The sequence below is a fragment of the Stenella coeruleoalba genome (genome assembly GCF_951394435.1).
Source record: "Stenella coeruleoalba genome assembly, chromosome: 9".
NCBI classification, from domain to species: Eukaryota; Metazoa; Chordata; class Mammalia; order Artiodactyla; family Delphinidae; genus Stenella; species Stenella coeruleoalba.
Genome location: NC_137155.1, coordinates 51,262,937 through 51,278,367, shown reverse-complemented (window position 1 = coordinate 51,278,367; position 15,431 = coordinate 51,262,937). Strand labels below are relative to the sequence as shown.

General features: G+C 39.8%; 1 protein-coding gene across 2 annotated transcripts in view; it reads left to right on the top strand.

Moving 5' to 3' along the window:
• Nucleotides 1-6,239: 6,239 nt before the first annotated feature.
• Nucleotides 6,240-15,431, top strand: part of CDK14 (cyclin dependent kinase 14) — a 591,667-nt gene continuing 582,475 nt past the window's right edge. For both annotated transcript variants that reach the window (XM_079931296.1, XM_079931294.1), the window contains exons 1-2: nucleotides 6,240-6,414; nucleotides 13,162-13,193. In XM_079931296.1, coding sequence (XP_079787422.1) covers nucleotides 6,324-6,414; nucleotides 13,162-13,193 — 123 coding nt within the window. In that variant the 5' untranslated portion in view covers nucleotides 6,240-6,323. The remainder of the gene's footprint in view (nucleotides 6,415-13,161; nucleotides 13,194-15,431) is intronic.

Here is a 15,431-nt window from a genome sequence, read left to right as displayed (position 1 = left end):
ACAGCAAAGGAAACCATAAACAAGACAAAAAGACAACCCTCAGAATGGGAGAAAATATTTGCAAATGAATCAACGGGCAAAGGATTAATCTCCAAAATATATAAACAGCTCACGCATCTCAATATTAAAGAAACAAACAACCCAATCCAAAACTGGGCAGAAGACCTAAATAGACATTACTCCAATGAAGACACACAGATGGCCAAGAAGCACATGAAAAGCTGCTCAACATCACTAATTATTAGAGAAATGCAAATGAAAACTACAATGAGGTATCACCTCACACCAGTTAGAATGGGCATCATCAGAAAATCTACAAGCAACAAATGCTGGAGAGGGTGTGGAGAAAAGGGAATCCTCTTGCACTGTTGGTGGGAATGTAAATTGATACAGCCACTATGGAGAACAGTATGGAGGTTCCTTAAAAATCTAAAAATAGAATTACCATTACCATAGATGACCAGCAATCCCACTACTTGGCACATACCCAGAGAATACCATAATTCAAAAAGATATATGCACCCCAATGTTCATTGCAGCACTATTTACAATAGCCAGGTCATGGAAGCAACCTAAATGCCCATTGACAGATGAATGGATAAAGAAGTTGTGGTACATATATATAATGGAATATTACTCAGCAATAAAAAGGAATGAAATTGGGTCATTTGTTGAGACGTGGATCCAGAGACTGTCATACAGAGTGAAGTAAGTCAGAAAGAGAAAAACAAATATCGTATATTAACACATATATGTGGAACCTAGAAATTGCTACAGATGAACCAGTTTGCAGGGCAGAAATTGAGACACAGATGTAGAGAACAAACGTATGGACACCAAGGGTGGAAAGCCGCGGGGGTGGTGGTGGTGGTGGTGTGATGAATTGGGGGAGTGAGATTGACATGTATTCACTGATGTGTATTAAATTGATGACTAATAAGAAAAAAAAAAGAATAGCACAAAGAACGTACATATACCCTTTACATAGATTTGCCTATTAACATTTTGTACTGTTGACTTTATCATTTTTGTATGCTTTCTCTATTGATCTTATCCACTCTACGTATGTCTGTTTTTTTCTGAACTGTTTGAAAGTAAGTTGCATACATCATGCATCTGTTAACGTTTTTAAATTAATGTAATTTTATAACTTTCTTCAAAGTAAAAATAATTTTTCTCAGATAGTTCTATCTTTTACCAAAATGTAGAGGCCGCTTGGAGCATTATATTTTACCTTGCTTTTGTCCTGTTATCTATTTTAACTACCATTCATGAGGTCCTTTTCATTTCTTATATCTGTACTCTACTATTGTTTTAGATTGTCCTTTAATAAAATCTGAAGTCTTGACGTAAGTACCTGTTGCTACAACATAAAAAGTTATAGCTATGTATGTCATGTGACATATTACAGAATTTTGTAAAGTGCTAAATTCTTGTTACATAATTTTGATTGAAGAGAACTCGTTTTCTAATGTAAATGCTTGCATTTAAGTAATTGAACTAATTAGATTTCTATTTAGTAAAAGAAAATAAAAAAATAAAGTGTTAAAATAATTAACTGGGGTAACTGTTTAGAGTTCTAAGAGGATATTCAATTATGTTAGTTTCTACCACTTTAGTAATTACAGTCAACAATATGTCTTAATCTTTAGCTATCTACACTGGCTAAATTCTAAAATTTTACATTAATTAACATATGCTTTCACTTTAACTTCACTTCCCAACTCTAGTCCCCACATCCTTGGCATCATTTTTTCATAGATTTCTTTTCTCTGATAATATCTTTTGATACTATTTCAGGTCAGTAAATCTGCTTCTGCTTTTGTTGGTACTTTAGATTCTAATCAAATCCTCTATATTTCATCTGATTTAGATTAGGATTCATTCCCTTAAAATTTACTGCCAGCATATGAGCCTGCTATTTTTCTTATATGGACAAGATCCATTCATAAGAAAAGCATAATTTATGTATAACATGAGTAGAAATAATGTATCTTAAATTTCTCATAATTTTTATCATTGGATCCTTGTCTCTCTTATTTGTGTATTAATTACTGCTCATTAATATATCCCAGTGTTTAAGCTGGGAGAGTAGAAATTTCACCATTCAACGTAGAATTTGGCCGCTATGGATAACCCTAGAGGTCAGCTAGTTCAAGACTCTCATTTTACAGATAAGGAAGTGGGTAAATCACTTATTTGTCTAAGGCCACACAACACTTTGTGATAGAGTAGGGACGAAAACCCATGAGTCCTGGGTCTCCAGCCACTGCTGCTATCACTCTAGGCCTAATTAACACACACACATGCTTTAATTGATGAATTCGATTCAGTTCAACCCATGCTGGGTTCAGCCCCTCGGTAAGCTTATCTGTTTATAGGCAGACACTGCACCTTTAATTCAGGCCAGCCAAAACTATAACCTTGTGAATGAGAAGTTCAGATGGAGAACTGGCACAGATCCATCCTCCCACTGAAAATACATATGCCACACAGATGCTGAATAGTCATCTTTGTTTCTGAGGACAACACATTACTTCTCAGTGGCAGCAATATATTCTCTAATCATTTGACAAACATTTAATTTACGTCCACTATGAAACAGGCATTATACCTTTTGTATCTAGGGCTCTTGCCCTCAGGGAACTTACAATCTAAGATGAAGGCAAATGTGAAACGAATAACCATATAAAGAGTTGAATCTGGGAATTTTCTGGTGGTCCAGTGGTTAGGACTCTGGGCTTCCAATGCAGGGGGCACAGGTTCTATCCCTGGTTGGGGAACTAAGATCCCACAATCTGGGCGGCATGGCCAAAAAAAAAAAAAGTTGAATCCTATAACGTAAGTGTACATATATTAAAAGCATCCAGTTAAAAATTTCCTTCTTTGTATCACAGTTTCTTGCAAAATTAGCCATTTTGATTTATAACCAACAAAGGAAGCAGATAAGCATGTGCTGGGAGTTGGTTATTCATAATTGCCAAGGTTTACTAACCACTCCATTACTAACAATTGTTTCTCCTGCAAGGTATACCATTGTAATTAGGTGAAATTTTTTTGGAGTGGGATAGGTAAAAATGAAGTAAATATTATGTTTATGTTTTAAATTACTATTTGTGTTATTATAAACAATGCATTTTGGGGGGATAAAACATTCAAATTATACTTAAAGGTACAAAGAAAATGGTCTCTCTACAGTAAGTCCCCTACATACGAACCTTCAAGTTCTGAACTTTCAAAGATGCAAACATGTATTCTCATGTCTAATTATATAAGTTAGTTCATGTGTCTGGCATACATTGTCCCGTGTGTGCATCCTCTACAAGTGGTTGTGCTTTTGTGTACTTTACCATACAGTACTGTATAGAGTACAGTAGTACAGTATCTTTATTTCAAGCTAGATCTGTAAGAGGACGATTTCATTGAACTCCTTGCTGTGCAGCATGAGGAGCTTACTGATGGAATTGGAGGCCCAGAGAAAGGACAAAGAGAGACAAGAGGAAGAAGTAACTGAAGAACCAAAGAGATTCATGATGCAGGAAATGGCAAGGGGATTTTCTTTATTTGAGGAGGCACTGTTAGTCCTTGAGGCACATGACCTGAACATAGGAGGATACACGAAGGTTGCAGCAGCTCTTCAGAATGCAATCCAGTGCTACCACGTCATCTATGACAAGAAAAAGAGCTTCTACCCAGACATCACTGGATCATTTTTTCTGGTAGATAGAATTGAATCCAGCAAGGAACGAAAACCAGTGCTGTCAACATCAGGCATGAGTGAAATTGCATCTTGCCCTCCATCTCCTATTGCAAACGATCCTTCAGTTCTACCATCTCTCACCTCCTCTTCCTCCAAGTCCAAGTTCATTGGACTTAACGAACAAATTGAACCTACAAATGTGGTCTCGGAATGGAACTTGTTCATATGTAGGGGACTTACTGTATTCTGGGTGTACACACTTACAGTTTGTTGTTCTCTTCTTTTTCAGAAAATTTCTAAGCATATAGAAACATATACATGTCTAATTTTTTCTTATAAATATGAAAACGGGTTAATGGTAAATTTTTTTTCACTTACTCTAGACAAATTTACAAAATACATATTGATCTATCTCATTTTTGAAAATGTTTACCTGTGTACCATAGTATGCATATACCATAATTTATTCAAACAGAAGTTTATCTTTTAAAAGGTCAATAATACTAAACACTGGGAAGGTAAAACAGAATATGAATATATTATATATATTCTCACATACACACACGTATATATGAAACAGCCATTATCAGAGTGAATAATATGATTAATAGGATATCCACAGATGTATAGTTGTCAAAGTTCATTCAGTTAATGACTACTTCTTCATCTTTGTTGATGGATAGGTAGAGCCCATCAGTATTTTGACTGGTTGCTTTTGTCTTTTCATTCAAAGCAGCTGATACCTTTCTCCCTAACTAACCTGAGTAAGTGGTGAAAGTCAACCTTTTTCCTTTCTGAGGCCATGCTTGGTGCTGTCAGTGATATCTAGTTATAGTCCCCAGGACTCAACATCCATTTTAAGTCATACGGACTTTCTTGAGGAATTCCCCACCCTCCTCTGCCCCCACTTGGCTTGACTTCCTGGCTTTAATCAGCTGCAATTTATCAAGTCCCTATAATGTGCTCAGTGCAGAGCAGAACAAATCAGTGTTCTACCTCACAATTTAAGGAAGGCAGGGGGCTAGTTTTTGTTTTCAGATAAAAATCTATTAATAAAACATAAACCCCCCAAAACTTCCTTTAAACCAAACAACATTGTCACACGCTCACAAGCTCTTTTTACTTACACAGCCAGATGACTCAAGATTACTGCATTTCTATTCATAAGGAGTTTGCTGGCCCCAAATCAACACATTCAGGCTTTCCCCCATCTTCCTTCTCTCTCCCCTGGGAGACTGACTTTTGGAGGCTTGCTGCATCGTGTTTTAGCCGAATGAAGACGATGTGTGTTTGCTGCCCGAACTGTAGGTTCTGGGATTTTATAAAGCTTCCCCCCAGCCCCGCTTTTTAAAGTTGCTTTTTTGTGGTAGGGGACGAGGAGGTCAGAATGTTTATGCCTCTGAGTCTTCCAGTTTAGAAATATATTCTAAAAATGGTAAATAGACTAAGGGCTTCTGTTTGCTATTTACTATAGAACTGGGTATTCATTTCAGAAATCAGCTACATTACCGTCCGTCACTCAGTGTGACAGAGGGATGAAGGAAACAGAGCACTAGCCCTGCCTTGGGGAGTTACAGTTGACGCTTCTGCTTTTGCACTTGACTCTCCTAAGAAACGGGCCCATCTTTCCCTTTAGCTCTTTCGCTTCAGTTTCCTTGGCAAAACTGAAGAAAAACAAAAAGTCAACGTCAAACCTGAGCGCATCCCCGAGGCCTTTCCACTCCCCTGACCCGGAGGCATTGGTCTCGGCCAACCCCCCACCCCCAATTACAAGCTCTTTTCACACGCGATCGCAGCAGGGAGAAAACCACTACGATGAACGACATAGGCTCAGCCCCTTTGCTTTCAGGGCCTCCCCACAGCGCGAGAACCGGGTCCCCAGTGGCGGCCCGCTCCCAGCCTTGCCCGTTCGCGGCCCTCCGCGGGCCCGGGTCCTCGAGCGCGCGGGCTGGGCTGGCAGCCGAGGGAGCAGCGCGGGGTCGCGAGCAGGCCAGGGACGGTGGCAGAGGACTCGGGCTCCGAGAGGGGGGCCGAGGTCGCTCCGGGGTCCCGCGCCCGGGGGCCTAGGGGGAGGCGGGGCGGCGGCGGCGGCGGCGGCGGGAGGGGGTTGAGGGCGGGGCGGCTGGCGGTTACGCGCCGCGGCTCTTTCTCCCGAGCGCCCGAAACTCTTCCCGCCCGCGCCCCGCGCCCTCGGCGACCCCAAGCTCTCGCACCTAGTCCCCGGCCCGCCCCCGCCCCGCCTCCGCCCGCGCCACCCCCACAGCCGGCCGCCGGCCGCGCTTCTCTCGGTTACAAAGGAGGGAAAATGAGCCGGGCGGCGGCAGCGGCGGCGGCGCGGCGCTGGGCCACCACTGCGGCGGCTATCGCAGCCGCCCCCGGCACCACGTAGAACGCCCCCGTTCGTCCAGCTGCGGCCCAGGCCGGAGTGCAGCCTGCCTCTCGCCGCTCGCCTCCCCAGCCCTGCGCGTCGCCTCGCGGCCGGAGAAGGAGGAGGTGGAGGAGGAGGAGGAGGTGGAGGAGGAGGAGGAGGAGGCGCCGCCTTCGCCGCGCCGCGCGTCCTCGCCGTTGTCTGCGCTCGCTCTGGACCAGTTTGGGGAAGTTGGTCGAGCCCCGTGTCGCCCAGATGTGCGACCTCATTGAGCCGCAGCCGCCCGAGAAGATCGGCAAGATGAAGAAGTTGCGGAGAACTTTGTCGGATAGTTTCAGCCGCATTGGTGAGTGGCGTGCTGTCCCGGGCACCCGGCCCGGCGCCCCCATGCCCGCGCCCTCGGCCCCGCGCTTCTGGCACTGGCGGTGCAGCGGCCACCCGGGACTGGCGTGGGGGGCGTTGCGCGCGGAGGGTGGAGGGAACAGTGCCCAGGACCTGCGGGAGGGCGACGACAAAAACGAGAGACACCTCTTTCCCTCAGGACCTGAGGGTTCATTTGTGCATGGTCTTAAGCCTACAATTTGGGTTCCCTCTCCTCGCCACTAGCGCTCCTGCTTTCGCGTACGCCGGGGACAGGCGGCGCGGCCGCCTGGGTCACCTATTTTTTTGCACGCAGGCTTTGGTATTGGGTGTTTGGTCAATAATTTAGCTTTGGAAATTGGTGAAATGTTGAGTTTGTACCTTGGTATTGTTTAACACATCCAACCTAAAGAGAAGTGGGACAGATACCTTGGGACCTTTTGTTCGGTACTTCGGGTCCTCGAAAGCGAGATTTGGGCGTTCAGTCTCGAGTCCTCTGAATCTTTCCATTGCTGCAGAGAAATTCGCGCCGTGAACTTGTCTGAACATTTAGGAATAAGTCTCCCAAACTTCTTCCATTTACTAGACCAAGGCTATTGTCTTTAACTCAGCCAACCAATTGACCGACAGATAACCGACCGAGAAATGTTTAGGACATTTAAGAATAAATCCATGTCACGGACTATAACAGGGTGACAACAGTGTCACGTGGAATGGGTGGTTAGATTTCTAGGGTTGGCTATAAAAACCCCTTTTAACCTTAAGACGGTAGCTATCTTCTCTAACATCTTAACTTTCATTTACACAGGTAACTGCTTTCAGCAAGAAAATCGTACAAAATAACCCCTCAGAGTCCCTAAGGAGCCTCTAGCCTTTGTTTCACTTGTTTAACATGTCATCCATGTTAATGAAGGTGTTAATGGAAATTAAGCATAAGGTGCTTAATTCCTTAAAATAAAACCCTGGAGTGCATATGAGTATTGTCCTTTTCCTTCCATCCATTCATTTAAAAATCATTGTATAAGTGCATCGTGAAATATGCAAACTTTCCTCAAGTCAAAAAAATGTTTAGCCTACTTTTCTTTGTTGTTTTTAAACTGAAAATTCCATATTGGTATACATAATCTTTCCCAAGATGACTGTAAAGGTATGGTGTGAAACCAATATTTAGCCCTGGTTTTGTTTATTTTGTGTATGGGATATTTGCAGTTTTACTCTTAGGAGTTAGGGATGTGTATGAAGAGCCCCTGCATTCAAATGAAGTTTGAAGTTAAGAAGAGTGTGAGAAAGCAAGGTGTTGAGTCGCTGTGCTTTATTAAGGAGGATGTTTCAGTCCCTGACCCAAACTATCACAGAGGCGGGTTCTGGAGTCCATTAAGCCCTGTTCTATAAGGCATTAACTGTATATTTACTAATGCTAATGACTCTGTTGGAACTCTTCCAGTTTTGTGTTAAATAATTCATTGCAATTGAATCTCAGTAAGAAACCAAGGACATTAATATAAAAATTCCTTATGTTTAGGTAATTTCAAGGTTTTGATGGACAATCAGTAAAATTTAGATTAACTACAATGCTGGCAAATGGGGTATTATAGTTAATTGGATTTTCTAGCTTACAGAGATTTAGTGATGTGAAACTCCTTTTGATTACAACTCTTGTTAAAACGTCTTCTAAGTTCTAGTAGATTTTACTTCCTCCCTTTCAGAAACAGTACAGTGAAGTGATCATAACTGATTATTTCTTGTATTGATGGAGGGTCATGATTCGAATAGCAAATCTCATTCCGGAATACTGTAAAAGGAGATAAAGAGGTTTTAAATGATTATGATTGTATAACAAGCTCAAGACATTCATTAGAGTAGCATTACAGAAAATAAGTCTTTGTTATCTATTTATTTTTTGAAGTTTTATTTGTAAAATCAAAAAGCATGCAATCAATCTGATTATTTAAGGATTTTTAAGATGCTGGAGGCTGTTGAATTGAGGCTTTACTGTGGGATTACGTAGTGCATGGATTTAAAGGTGTGGGCTGTATGTCAGATGGACTAGGATTTCTGGTGTTGCCGCTTGTAGTGGAGTGACCTTGGACAGGTCCCTCACCTTCTGAGCTTCAGTTTTTCAAGTCAGTTTTGTTATTGGCATTTAGTGAAATAATGCATATGATGTCCTGTGTTGTATGGAATAAAGACTCAATAGATGTTCATAATGTGTTATTATCATTATTGGTGATTACAACATGCTGACGTATGGATCTTCTAGGTGGAAAGCAAGAGAAGTAAGAGAAGTGACCACTGACTTTACAGTGTGGCTAACCTGAAAACAGGATGGGTTTTGGAGTTAGGCTGATCTGGGTTTGAATCCCATTTTCCTTGCCTGCTGTGTGCCTTGGGCAACAACTAGCAGAATTTCCTTAGATCCTAGAGTCCTTATCTGTCAGTTTTCTTAAGGTTGTTGTGAAGATTAGATCAGATAAAATACATAAAATATCTAGTGCAATATCTGTCACATGGTGAAGATCAGTATTGGAGGCTATTATTCCTTCTGATTTCTCTGTTTATCTCCTATCTTCCTCATTTCTTCGTTGGTACTTCATGAGGAGATCAAAGAGTGAATGGTTTATTCCTGCTGAGTAATCCAACATCTCAGTATATTCATTCCCTTTAACCAATCTACTCCGGCTTTTGAAATAAACATACTGACTTTATTTTGCTTTTTTAGTATGATTCAGAAGTGTAGTTTGTTAAATGGTAAAATATACAGTATCATTGTTTAGCCATGAAAAATTAGTGATCATCTATAGAAAATGAGGACAATTTTTGAAAGTCTATGATATTCATTAATTATGGATTAATCATTATTATAAAAGATTAATAATAATTCTAACTATATAAAAGCGACAATGCTAATGTTTAATTTACTCACACATGAAAACTCAGGCCAACTTTGTCACTGCCCACCTCAAATGCAGCTGATCTGAGATTACTATATTATAAAAACACATTGGCTTTCAAGCCATAGCACTCTGATTTACTACATCTGCCAGGGAGTGACTATAACACAGCTATGGTTCTTTTATAAGATGGGTGTAATTGAATTTCAAAGTCATCCATTGATTTCAGGAGTGAGTATTTATGGTTTTCTGCTAAATAGTGTCAGTGTGTTCACTTATTAGGAATTACTATAGTTGTCTCATGCTTTTTTTTTAAAATTTAGGTTAGCATAAACAAAGACAAATGGGAAATTGTTTAAAAAATTTATATTAAAATTCATTTCCTCTTTTCTTTCATTGTTTCTTTTTTATTTTTGAATGATTGCCTAGAAGGAGAAAGGCTTTCTGTAATATCCCGTGTAAGATTAAGGTCGAACTGACATTTCTTCATATTCATTTGAATGCATTTCTTCACACTTAGTTGGATGATCTTCTAGAGAAAGGAAGTTTATACTCTGCGATATACGAGATGAACCCTACGTATACCATTTCTTTGAAAGATGCAGTTTGTGAGATAACTGAATAAAAGGAAGAGGCTGTGGTTACACTGAATTTGGGAGTTTGTTACCTTGTTCTGTAAGAGTGTAATTTTAGAGTCCAGCTGTCACCTGATAAATCCATTCTGTCAAAAAGAAAAATGTAAGGTTAAAGGTTCAGAGGCAAAATTTAACTATTGTACCATATCCTCTCCCAATGTAGTTTCAAAAGATTTTAATTTGAAAACTGTGAAATGGAATTTATGATTCTTTCATAAGAGAGAATAGTACATGGTTTTCATATGCCAAAACTTTAGTGTATCTCAAAGGGTAAGATGCTATCCTTAAGGGCAACTCATTAATTCTGCCAGTAATTATCGAGTACCTCCTATGTGCTAGATATTGTGCTGGCATTCAGATTCAGTGACCATTGTTACTGGTCCCTGTCCTCAAGGACTTTAAGGGAAGACAGGCCAATGAATGAGCATGGACACATTCTACCATGAAGATTAGCATAACTTGCTGTTGAAGAACATAGGAGGGGATACCATTTTAGTCTTGGTGAGATCATGGAAAAACTTCTGCCGGGAGCAATGTCTGAGCAGAGGACTGAATAGAATATCTGATTATCTTAGATGGCTTAATATATGCCCCTTTGTTAACTCAGAAAAATGTAATATGCTTGTTATTCCATGATATCCTTGAAGACAATTGTGGGTTTGTATTTACATGAATAATTAATGACAATCAGAGAATGTAATCAATAATGAGATGTTGTGTGCTTGTCTAGGTCAGAGTTTATTCATCAATGACCTGATAAATATTTGGCAAAGATATCTTTAATTGGTCTTTTTTGTTACCACTGACTGCTGTTCAGGGAAAGGATACAATATTTAAAGAAACTATGCGAGGTGTCAATCTAGCAATGAAGAGTTCAATGAAAGGGTAGACTTCTTGGTCTTAAAATATTCTCCCCTCTGGTGTCCTGGGCTTGAGAATAGTGTACAGGGGAGATAATCTGGCTTCCTGCTCTTTATATCTTAGGAAATACACCTGCAATGACCCTTCTATTTCCTCTTTTTCTTTCTACCTACAGATCCCACCCCTTTATCCAGAATGTTGGAGGAATTGGCAGGACTTAGGTGGCAAGAGAGAAATAGTCCAGTCTGGGTGTTAAAGACATTCTAGTTTCTACTCTCCTAATCTCTCAATTTGAGGGTCTTCCTTCCTTGTTTGCAATTCCCTGAGAGAAGTTATCAACTGTAGTTCTTACTGGTTACTTTGCTTAGGAAAACCCATGGCTTAATCTCCAGAACTTTTATCATGTCCCAAGTAAAGAAGATATATTTAAACGTCTGTGCTGTGAATGATAAGCTTGCTGCTGTAGCTTTGCACTTTGCATGGCAACAACGTAATGTGTTTTACCTTAATCTTTGTTAAATGAGTGAGGTATGAGGCTGCACAATAATTCACTTTGTATTTGAAATCAGTGAGCTAATCATTTCTTATTCCAAAAAATTGTTCTTTTTTTAGATGGAACAACTTGTTTATATTTACATAGGTCACTAATATTTTATGAAGGAATCACTAGTCCAGTATGTTAATTAAAGGACACGCCTTGGGTTGAGAGAGTGAGGGGTATAGTCTAGTAACATTGTTGACTGATATTTAAAGAAAGCCTTCTGGATTAGAAGTTTTATATTGTGAATTAAAAATGTCACCATTAAGAATCACCTAGGATCTTCTACCTTTCTATCCAAGTAGGTTATTTAATTTAATTTATTTATTTGGCCACACCAAGCAGTTTGCGGGATCTTAGTTCCTCCACCAGGGATTGAACCTGTGCCCTTGGCAGTGAAAGCATGGAGTCTTAAATCTTAAACACTGGACCACCAGGGAATTCCCCAAAGTAGGTTATTTTAGATTTAATATAAATTAAGTCAAATACATTATGTAATATGGGTGAGTAATTGGATGCAAGATAAACCATTTGAAACTGGGACAAAGATCTGTCTTTTTATTTTCCATTCGGAAGAAATGGTTCACTAATGAAGGAAGTAGAGAAAATTATTACAAGATCAGTTTCTTAGGCAAAAGGGGAAGACTAAAAATTAAACTTTGAGAAACATTTTATCTCTCTTGACCTACCCTTTACTGCCTTAACTCATCACCACAACCACAGACTTCTTGATGTTTTAAAAAGACAAATTTATAGTATGACACAGAGAAAAGAACCTTTGCAAGATTGCTAGACGGTATAATATAAGCTTTGCTGTGATGGCTTCAGTTTAGGCACAGGACTTCTCTCAGAGCTCAACTGCCCAAACTATTTGTTTTCCATTGCTTTGGTCAGAGCATAGCTTTCCAAGTAAGAGCTACCCAAGCACTTCTATCCTGAATAGAACTATCCAGTATAGACCAGTAAGCACTTATGCACAATTATGTACCTCTGAAACATTTCTCCAACTTGTGTTTTCAGCTAAATTCACTCCTTTGTGCATTCTCCTTAATCCGAAACATTCTAAATAATTGTAGGGTTTAAGGAACTAGGTGTTTGCCAACTATATATATGAAATACTTCTCTTTCTCTTTAGAGTAATAAAATTTCAATTCTGAAGTCATGAATATTTAAAATAAATTTTAAGTATTTGCTAGTACCTATAAAATATTCCACATGTATTGTTTCCTTTGGTGATACTTTGTTAGAATAGTTATCATGTTGAAACTGTTTGAATTATGTTTCTGCAGTGCTTATTTTACACGCTTGATCTTTCGTCATCAAACTTAAACTTCTCTCAGTATGAAAATCTCATTCCGGGCACTGTGCAGAGTGGATGTCTTCCTGACAACTGGTTTGGGAGGTCCAGCCACCATGCTTAATGATAGACCAACAAACACCAGAAGTTTAAGGGGAAATTTTTTTAAGATTACTTTTTGATTCTTTAATACTTTCATTAAAACATTTTCCTACTAAAGAAGAAATAGAGGAAAGATATGCATACTTCTTTTCCACAGCTGGGAGGATAGTTCCATTTACATATTTATGAAATTGTCTCACAAAGATGCGTGCTGTGCAATTCTCTCTCTCATTTGCAGTTTTCACATTTGTATCATAACATTGTTATTCAGGTTGGGGTACGATTTTACTTTTTGAAATGAAAACACCATATTGCTTTGGGTTTTTTTTTTCTGTTTTTTAGAACTTAGATACCTAGTGTCTTTGAGATGTTTCACAATAACTGTTTCCTTTCCCCTTTTATTTTATAGCTTTGAAGAAAGACGACAACACCTTTGATGAGGTAGGTTAAATTTCTTTATCTAATGTTAGAAGTATTTAATTACGGCCAGGTAAAGTCAGTAGGTGCCAACTTTGCACTTAGAAACAAACAAACAAAAAAATGCCCTAAAACAAAAAACAAGCCATGGCATCTCTTTATTTAGTTACATTATGTTATTTTCCAGTTTCAAATAACTGTTCAAATTGAATTTTGGTATCAATCAACAGAAATGTGTCTTTTGAAATTAATAAACAAAAGGCACCCGCAGGCCTTTGTTTTGTTGCTTTCTTGATGTTGTTAGTGCTGGTGAAGCCCAGTGTGATGTGTGTACTCAGGGCATGTCTGGAGCTGTGGCAAGTTGGGCTCCACGGCTCCCTTGCAGCCCTCCTCTGAACTAGGGTATGATACGATGTTGACGCCACATATTGTCTGTCAGACTCCCAAAGGAGGAGCTGACTTTTCCTGTTCCAGTTTTCCTATTCTTTGTATATCAGATCTGTCTTTATCTACTTGCCACAAAGTAGCAAAAAAGCCTGTTCAAGAAAGGCAGAGGGTTCCTATGTAATTAATAACATTCTGAATGTGATTTTTCAATTGTACTCTTTCCTGAGTTTTTGGTAGTATCAGTGGGAATCACCAGAGGAATAATGTGTTTACAGAATGTTCTCAAGAGTGCTGTAGAGTGAAGTGTTTGATTGTCGCCATCCAAAGCCACAGTCACTGATCTGTGTTGTAAACTGGGCCACGTATTTATATATATGTATATATATTGAGTGTTTATGTATGAACACAGATGTATCTACACAATGTGCTTATCCTGCAGCTTGATGAAAGCATAGATTAGTTTGGTTGTGGTTTGATTTGTTTTAACAGTTGCAGATTCCATGAAATACGCTACCTGTCCTCCCTCTGCTGCAGTGCTTCAGAGAGGAAAGAACATTTGTGCTCATGGAAAGTCCCCTTGGCCATGTGGCTGGCTGTGGTGCAGGGCAAGAGCACTGAGGGGGAACCTGCTCCAGACTGGGATTTCTGGACGGGGCCCATGACATTTGGCTCTCATGGTCTGCTGCTTTGTCTGCTGCACCTGTTCTTTTTTCCCCCGGGTCCAGCTCTACAAAGCTGTGTGTCCCTGGACTCCAAAGCAACTTCCCCTGCCAGCATTCCTGAAACATCCTGTGAAACTTAGTGATTCTAGACCTGAAGCAATAAAGGAGTCTTTTCTTTCCCATCTGTAGTGGGTAATAATGATGTTCCCCTCTAAACCTGTATTTCTGGAATTTCTGCAGTGTTACTGAGATGTTTTTAGGAGAGTATTTTCTTTCTTCTCAGAAGAATTCAATGTGAGAATTTTGGGCACCTTTTCTCTCTTCATAAGGAAAAGTCTCCCCTTTAATTATGTAGGTAATTTAAGTTTACATTAAAAAAAATAAGGAAAAGGAAAAGAAAAAAACTCCCAAATCCTATTATCCAATTACAACCACTGTTGAATGTCCTTCTTGCCTCTTTCCTCATGTAAAAAACAAACAAAATCAACCCCCCCACCCAAACTATAGCCCATGTATTACATCCTACTTTTTTCTTTTAACCTATAATACATTTTTGCATGTTTTTACAGATGACTCCTAATCATTATTAGGAATTTAAAAAACTTTTTGTCTTGTTTAAACACCACCATTAATGATTGTATGTTATTCTGCCACGTGGCTGTGACATCAGCTTTCAAAAACACCTGCGGCTGGAACCTAGATGGAAGTTAAGAATGTATGAGTCAAACCCGTAACTACCTGCCCTCCCTTACCCCCAAACTTCTGTAAAGCTGAAGGCCTGGATTTTGTAACTTGGGGCAAAATTATCCTTAGCTTTTATAAAGTGTTTTCCTTCCTCGGCTAAAGGAAAGAGATTTGTTAGATACCTTAAGTCAGTAAATCACAGAATGTTCCATCTGGAAGGGACCCTGGAAATCATGTGACCGATTTCAGCATTTCAAAGGTGAAGGCACTGAGGTCGGGGGCGGGGGGACAGGTGATTTTCAGTTAATCAGGGAAGGCCCAGGGCCAGGAGCCTGAGAGACAGTCTTAGTAAAGACATGCTTGAGTGTGAACCCCAACTCAACCACCCTCTCAAGGGCAATCGACTTCCTTTCCCCAGGCCTTTTATAAAAAATAGAGGTGTAATAATACCTCCCTTCTGAGGTTACTGAGAGGATTAGATAAGCTAAATGTATAAAGGTACCAGAATAGTCACTGGCACACAGTAAAT